Here is an 8,518-nt window from a genome sequence, read left to right as displayed (position 1 = left end):
CACCCCCACAATGGTTGTCTATATGCACTGGAACATTCCGTCCTAAAAACACATTAAACTTTCGTTTACAAAGACGTGAAACTCACCGAGTGGTCAGGGGGTGTTCACTGATATGTTCCATCAAAAATCGCTGAAAAAGATGCATTCCAACAGGTTTTATCGTAGTTTTTGTCCAACTCCATTGACTCCATAGGACGTGCTGTGAGACCGCAGCACCTTTACGGTATTTCTCCGCCGCTTCTTCTTCTGCTTCTTCTGTGTATTCAATGAAATGCCCGTGGTTTGCTTGCAATTGGCAAAGGTGCATTATCGCCACCAACTGGGCTGGAGTGTCTATTATTCAAGCTCTCAACGGAAGAATCACGGGTGTGACGCGTTTGGCAAAATAGGTCCACAAAAGCGAAATAAACCTAAAATTCTCGGGACAGGAGCATGTGTCCAAATTTTAATCTGAACCGTTCTATTTCATCAGATACGATCTGTAAACAGGGCTTTAAGTGTAAAATACCGAACTTGTCCTTTAAGTGCAATAATATGTGACAGAGAAATTAGTTTGATACTCACGGGACGCACCGTCTGACAGCCAGCTTTCTGTGTGTGTACTTCGGATGTGTACGCTCAGAACATCAGAAGTTTAAACTGATATGGCTTTAAAATGCATAGAAAAATAAATAAAAAAACGTTCATGATGATGAAGAACTGAGCGTGGTTGTACAGGCTCCGCCCTCTTCTGGAAAGCTCATTTGCATTTAAAGATACATGCACAAAAACAGCATGTTTTTCCTTCCACTCAAAAATTTTCATTTACGACATGGTATAATAAATTATTTGTGAGGTATTTTGAGCTAAAAAATTCATCAACACATTCTAGGGACACTTGAGAATTATATTACATCTTGTAAAAAGTGGCATACTAGGTCCCCCTTTAAAACTAAATTTACAGGATATCTTTGTCAAAAGATTGGAGCAATACAGCTATTTGACCGTGTAACATTTTCATTTCCTCTTAATTTTGTTTAATAAACAATCTTAAAAGAAGTTTCTGGAAATTCAATTTGAGTTCAACTAATGCTCACACATCACGGAGGTGCAAAGGAATGAAAAATTTGACAGATTGCCACCGCAAACACTCAAAAAAAAAAAAAAAAAAAAAGTGCATGATTATGTATGTTTGGGCATACATCTTCTTTCTAAATCTTGTTGATTTAGAAGAAAAGAGACAAAACACCCATCTTTGTTGCATAACCTTGAATCTGTGGTTTATTTAGCAATAATTCAGCCATTGAAGCTCCATATGTCAGTCCAATCACAGTCATCTGGCTTTAACAGATGATAGCTGTCCATTTGGAAGATCAAAAAGGAAGTGATGTGTATCCTCATCATGTCATGTCCTAAAAAAGCATCTTAAGTGCAAAACCCTTCATGTTTAGTCAAGGCAAGCATATTGTTCATTGTCACTGTAGGGAACTTAGAATACATTTTTAAAGTAAATCTTGTGCAATAGCATTTGCCAAGGAAAACTAGTTTCATGGTTCAAAATCCTTGGTAGTTCACAGTCACAGAATGCCATGAAATATTGCTCCATTCCATAAAATATGTCAGACTTCAGATTGCATTACGACCAAAAGGAGTTGTGACTCCGCATACCAGAGGGTTGAGAGTCATGCATGAAAATCAGATTCTTGGCATGATGTAGTCATTTTGTCTGGACTTTGTGTGGCAGCCAGCCGAACAGCTTCCTGCATAATTTCTTCCTCTTGATTTTGGCCTTGAACAGGCACTGATTCTCTGGGTGAGCCTGAGACTGAATCTGAGGCATAATCTCATTCTGAGATTGAATCTGAGATATAATCTGATTCTGAGATTGAATCTGAGGCTGAATCTGAGAGTGAGGCTGAATCCGAGATATAACCTGTGGCTGAGCCTGAGGCCGAGACTGAATCTGCGACGGCGAATGAGTTTGAATTTGAGACTGAGCCTGGATTTGGCACTGAATCTGAGAAATAATCTGAGGCTGACTTTGAGTTTGACTCTCAGATTGACTTTGGGTCATAATGTTGGCATTTAGCTGGTGTAATTTGTGATTGTGAATGAGTAAGGTGAGTAAAGAAAGAGATTCTTCATATCCTTCTCTCCTCTCTGGGGATGGTGGACACAGACTCTGGAAGAGCTCCTTGAATCTTCTCTCCTGTTTCCGGAAGTCATACTCCACACTAGGCCAAAGAGTGAGTAAACAAAGCAGGAGAGAGAAGAGAAAAGGTAGGGCGATAGAAACAAGAGCATTTCAAGTTACTTCTATTTCTCATAGTCCAAGCTTCATGGTTATTTTTTTCCCTTTGGAATTAGATACATTTACACTATTGGTCAAAAGTTTGGGGTCAGTAAGATTTTTTTTTTTATGTTTTTGAAAAAATTCTCTTTTGCTCACCAAGGATGCATTTATTTGATTAAAATACAGTAAAAACAGTAATATTGTGAATCATTATTACAATTTTAAATAACTGTTTTCTACTATAATATGTAATTTATTCATGTGATGACAAAGCTGCATTATCAGCATCATTACTCCAGTCCTTTCCTCAATATCACACAATCTGTCAGAAATCATTTAAATATGCAAATTTGATGCGCAATAAACATTTATTATTATCGTCATTGTTGATAACACTTGTGCTGCTTCATAGTTTTTGAGGAAACTGTGACAAATTTTATATAATATTATATAATACATATAAAATAAAATAAATAGAATAACAAATGTTATTTTATTCTGTATACATTACATACTGTATAAATATATGTTTGTGTATGTGTAATTGCAAGTCAAATGTTTTTTTTTGTGTATTTTGTCTGTTATTTTCTCCCACTATCCATACATTAATAATAATACAAATATTATTATAAAATATTATTAATAAATGAATATGAATTTCTTTATTTCGTTAGTAGAAGAAAATATTGTGTCTATGGAAAGAAATAGAATTTGAATCTAATTGTATATAACAGAAGACACACTAAGGTACAAAAGTTCATGCTTAAAGGGATAGTTCACCCAAAATTGAAAATTCTGTCATCATTTACTCACCCGTTTTCGTTCCAAGCCTGCATGTCATTCCTTCTTGTGACATTCCTTCACAAAAGAAGATAAGATAAGAACGTTGGGGTCCAACATTGGACCCCATTCACTTTTATAAAAAAAAAAAATTATAAAAAAAAACATTTGTCAAAATATCTTATTTTGTGCTTCACAGAAGAAAGAAGCCTTACAGGTTTGGAATGACATGAGGGTGAGTAAATTATGACAGGAATTTTGGGAGAACTATGGGTAATACGGTAATTACACAACATGTCGTAATTACCGTAATTACAAGCACGTGACCGCTGCAGATTCATTTAGGCATTGATAGTGTTGCCATAGAAATGCGTAATTCCTAGTCCGACGACGTTGACAGCTCAGAGTAGAATGTGTTGTCATCTTGAAAGTACGGTAATTAAGACATGGTGTAAATGCAGCATATCTCTTTAAAATGATTGGTAGTCTCACTGGGTGCTCTCACCTGTAGACAGCACATGCAGTCTTCTGACAGGTGGAACAGTCACTAAGGTCTTGGCCAGTCCGAAAACATCGCCGACTACATAAATAGAAAACATGCAAGGAAAAGGATTTTAAACAGCATTGTTTTAGTATGCCTTTGGCCTTGCACTCACATCCATAAATTCATTTAGAGCTCATTTACAGCCCTTATTGACCTACGCTTGGATATAAAAAACAAATGTACATCAAATTAAACCATGACTACCTTCTTTTCCTGCCGCTCCGCTCAGAGAATTTCTCACAATTACCTTTAACACATCCAGCACGCCAGTCAAGCTTGTCTATTATCTGCTAATTTTTGAATAACTCTGTCTCTCACCCTTTGCTGAGTGCGTGGCTCATCTCCAGGTCCTGGATGCAGTTGAGAAGAGTTGAGACTCTTTCCTTGTTGGATTGCAGACTCTCCTCTACCATCTCTAGTCTATGCTTAGGGTCCCGACGACTGCCACAGTGAGGCGATGCAGGCAGCAACCGGACCGCAGAAGCCGGGTGGTCGTGCTCTAGGGAACAGTGTTCATTTGGGACAGATCCAATTGCTTCAGAATGTGTTTTTGAGTTCTGGAGATTCCCTCCATTCTGTGAGTGCTGCTTAGGCAAAGTCCCTGACAGTGTCAGAGGTGAGTTTTGGTTGGAGGCCACATTCAGGCCTCTGTTTTCACTGCCCCCCAATATATATTTAAAAGTTGGTGCTTGCGGAGGTGCAGAAGAAGGTTTTGGAGGTCGACAAGCAGGGGTCACAGAAGGAGGTGGTTTGTTTGGAGGCTGAAGAAAGTGTTGTGAGCCATTGATCATTTGACGTTCTGGTTCTGCTGCCTTCATTTCAGTTTGTTTCTTTGACTCAGTGTCATTCCAAGACTTAAACTCATTCCCATTGAGTGTTTTAGCTTGAGGAAAAGCTCTAGCGGAAGCGATGGCTAGTAATGAGGACTCAAGAGTGTCATTATTAAGCTGATTCAGGACAGAGCGTCTGAGAACTGTAGGCTCTGTCTGTCTATGTGGCGTTTTCGAATGAACACACAAAGCGCGCGGGGCAGCTTTGACCCCCGGGCTAGTTTGAGAACATTCTTTGGTGTACGTTTGCACCTCCACCTCAGTCTGAGTGGTGGTAAATGCATTTGAGAGGTTCTGATGGTTGATTGTTTGCGTCGTAAGTGTTGCTTTGTGATGGGTTGACATATTTGGGGCATGTGAAAACAAGCGAGTGTCATTTTGGCTTTTTGACTCAAGATAAGGATGTGACAGTGCGTGTTTATGTGCGGATATACCCTGCAGTGATGTTCCATTGGTGTTTGTTCGCTGAGTGGATGTGTGGGAAGCTTGCTTGTGCGTGTCGGCGGGCGAAAGAGTGCCGGTGTGTATTGACGCGTGACGTGATTCACCGTGAGGTCCTGAGAGTTTATGTGTGTGTGTTGCCAGCGCAAAATGCAAACGTGAATCCGAGGGTGAGGATTCTGACTCTGTGTCAGCACAGATTTGCGTCCTGCTTTGAGGTTTAATGCCAAAATTTGTGTGTGAGCACATTGATGGTTTAGTGTGCGTGTCAAACTTGGACTCTAATCCATTAGGGAATTGAACCTGTCTGTGAAGGTTTGAAGCAGTGGGGGATATGACACCTTCATTCACACAACTCTGCACTATAGTTTGGTGTTTAACATTTGAATGTAAATGAAAACCGGTAGGAGATTTAGAAAGTGTACTTGTCTGATTCAATCGTGAGCAATTGCCATTTTGAAGTTTGGAGTTCTGTGGTGTGCTCGTTTGGGGGAATATCTGTGGTTTCAAAGTAGTTTGCAAAGGTTTGATGTGTGTTTTATTTTGTGACTTGGTAGGCTCTGAGTGTGTGGGTGCAGCCTGGTTTTCTTGATTTGGACGTTTCTCATCAGGGTTTGGCTGGTGAGATGATCTTAAGTGGGTGTTCAGATGTGGTATTCTGGTACTTGCCACCTGTGTGGCTGCTAGCTTCTCAGTTGGGCTGTTTTTGTGTGTTTTGGGAGGGTTAAGAGACACAGGTCTGCGGGGACAAGAGTTATGAGGTTTGTTAGCGTTCGAGAGTGTGTTTACGACCTTTGTCGCAGCTCCATCCTCTTTCACGGTAACAGTGAGCGTGTGTGTATTTAGAACCGATGAACAACCGGTATGATTAATGTGTGTGTCAGCACTAGATTCCCTCTTGACTGTGTGATGATTAGTGAGGTTTGATGCCTCACTCTGCTGAGCAGGCAGCAGAGATAATGGCCATTCCTTGTTTATATTCATGTTGAGATAAGAATGAAGGTTAGGGCTCATGGGGTGCTGCTCTGACTGTGTAACATTGCGTTCGGTGTGCCTTTCTATCTGCGTGTATTTCTGCACGTCACTCCCAGGGTAAAAAGGGGATGAATGTCTCGATTGGAGTCCTAGAGAACCAGCAGAAGTTGGAGGCGTGATCGCCCTGGATTGGCTGTGGAGTCCAGGAGGTTCTGTATTCTGCCTGCCCCCACAAGTGCTGCAGAAGGTCAAGAGAGGTCTATTAGGAGGTGAATGCAGAGGTAAAGTTTTTTTCTGTCCAGTTGTAGACTCCTTCCCTTCACTGATGTCACTGCTGATCCCGCCCATTACCTCAGAGTCAACCACACTCCCATTGGTAAAGTGACAATTCCGTCTCGGTTTTAGCCTGCTGTTAGCCACACCTCTTAACGGAGGACTGGTTCTGATTGGACGGTTATGGCACTGCACTTCTTCCCTGATGCTTTTACAAATATCCCTCTCCATCCCCTCAAAGGTCACACCCTTTTTTATTTTAGCCTCTAGACTTCTTCGTTTAATAATGATACTTCTTGTTTTTTCTTTCCCGCTATCTTCCTTTTTACCAGCCTCATTTAGGATGTTGCCATTAGGTGGCATGATCACTGTTTTTTCTGATTGATTTCTACCAGTGTCCCTATGTTTAACGCCCAGCTGCAGTTGGTTGTTTCTCATTGCAGGTGATGTCTGAACACCGACGTTACAGTGATGAGTCAGTGCGAGGGCCGCCATACTACTGGTCCCATTTGCCACGGTCCTCCAGACACGTGTCCCCACAATGGCGGGCGCTCCGAGAACTGGCACCGGAGTGGTGTGATCAGCTGCCCGTCTACCCATCTCAAGTATAACTGGTCCAGGCAGACTTGAGTAGAAATCAATGCATTTGACGACTATGGTGCACCTGAGGTGGAAGGAGAAAGAGAAGTCTTTAAAGTAAATAGACTGAAAAAGGCAGACAAAAGGTGAATAGTAATGAATGTTATTTGGACTGCAAAAAAACCTGATACATGAGTCATACTTTAAAAAAAAACTGTGCCATTCTTGCTCTAAAAATTTCTTTTTTAATTCTCAGAAAATTCTATTAATTATAAGAATAATGACATTTTTCTTCTCTTTTGTGTCAACCCAGTTTAATTCAAAATGTTTTGGGGTTGTGTTTTGTGCCAAGTATAATATTTATCTGTTAAAAATACATGTTTGTTTTTTTCCATAACAGAGAAAGATTGAACTTGATGAGGCCAGTATAAGTATAAACATAAAAAAAATAAAAAAAATATGGACTTTAAGAGAAATGGCTCTCTGTTTGAATTATGTGTTATGACGTCACTCTCTTAAATATGTCAGAAATGCATTAAGTATTTTATGAAAAACAATCTATAGTGTAAGCAAGATTTCAATGAACACATGTTAGTCAAATATATATGTACGTAAACATATTTTATATAACCAATGTAAATGTAATGCGGATGAAAGGTGATGTGAATTGTTATATTCAGATAAAAACCTTTTTTTAAACAAAATTAAAGTTTTATGTGTTTGAAATTTGTTTTTGCATTTCATACTTTTCAGAGTAATCCATCAGATAATGCGACTAAATTCAGTATTCTGTCAAATATATCATTAGTCAGTCATGGGGACACATATTCATGTAGCACAAATGGCACTGTTTTCTGACAGTGACCCACATACAAAAACTGCAAACTATAAACCATCTGCTACCGCCTGCAGTTAGTTTTGAAATGAATACATTATATCAAGACATTTAATAAAAATGTAAAATTGGGGTGCAATCTATTATGAGGTGTATGATAAAAAAAACCCTCATGCTTCATATAATAAAACTCAATGCTTCAATAACAACTGTGCTGATTTCAGAGCACAAGACCTCATAATAGAATGTACAAAAGACTTCCCTGCCTAAACCACATGAATCCAACAGAGTGATATCAAACAGAGAGAGAGAGAAAGAGAGTAAAAGTGCGCTCTAACACATTCAGATTCCATTACCTCTGATCTATCTATTCAGAAAACTAATACGTACAGTTTCCAGAAATATAGAGAAACTGTGGTCTGTTTGCTCTGAGTTAAACTGTGTCAACCTGAGTGTGTGCGTGTGTGTGACTAATTAAATATTTCACACACTGACACACGTTTTGTTCTGCTCTGACCTGACTCTCTCTCCTTTCCGCTGCTACACCTGGCCCCCCTCCAGCCAGGCTCGGCTGCCCTCTCTCTCATTCAACACACCTTGGGCACCTTGATAATTTGCCTGACAAAGAGGGTGTTAATCAGCGACTGACAGTAAATTTTCTAACGAACCACTCTAATAAGTGGCTGTTATAAAAAATGTGTGTGTGCATCATTTCGCGTACATTTTAGGGACCAAATGTCCTCAAAGGGAAAGTGAGAACTCCACCTATGTGGAGACCAGCTCATGTGGAACAATGCTAAATATCATACTCAATATAATGTATACTAGTGTAATTTATACTAATATATTAATAGATAAGTTTTCAAAAACAGAAAAAAAAGTTGCACTTTGTTGCACATGAATTGCTTCTTGTACTTGAAAAAATTTGACTGCACACAATAAAGATACAGATTAAAAAGTCTAATACAAATATTATATATATACATATA

At 39.4% G+C, this 8,518-nt stretch overlaps 1 protein-coding gene across 5 annotated transcripts in view; it reads right to left on the bottom strand.

Moving 5' to 3' along the window:
* Positions 1-1,233: 1,233 nt before the first annotated feature.
* LOC309489844 (uncharacterized protein) overlaps positions 1,234-8,518 on the bottom strand; it is a 9,259-nt gene continuing 1,974 nt past the window's right edge. For 2 of the 5 annotated variants that reach the window (XM_082158750.1, XM_082158752.1), the window contains 4 exons: positions 3,915-6,779; positions 3,558-3,632; positions 3,086-3,130; positions 1,234-2,213 (listed from right to left, as the gene is read on the bottom strand). In XM_082158750.1, the coding sequence (XP_082014876.1) occupies positions 1,697-2,213; positions 3,086-3,130; positions 3,558-3,632; positions 3,915-6,779 (3,502 nt within the window). In that variant the 3' untranslated portion in view covers positions 1,234-1,696. Of the gene's footprint in view, positions 2,214-3,085; positions 3,131-3,557; positions 3,633-3,914; positions 6,780-8,046; positions 8,315-8,518 lie in introns of those variants that run through there. The other 3 variants (XM_082158753.1, XM_082158754.1, XM_082158751.1) reach the window with 3 other exon arrangements.

Source organism: Leuciscus leuciscus (genome assembly GCF_965113295.1).
Source record: "Leuciscus leuciscus genome assembly, chromosome: 24".
In the NCBI taxonomy this organism is placed as follows: Eukaryota; Metazoa; Chordata; class Actinopteri; order Cypriniformes; family Leuciscidae; genus Leuciscus; species Leuciscus leuciscus.
The sequence above is the reverse complement of the archived record's forward strand: the minus strand, read 5'-3'. Positions and strand labels throughout refer to the sequence as shown.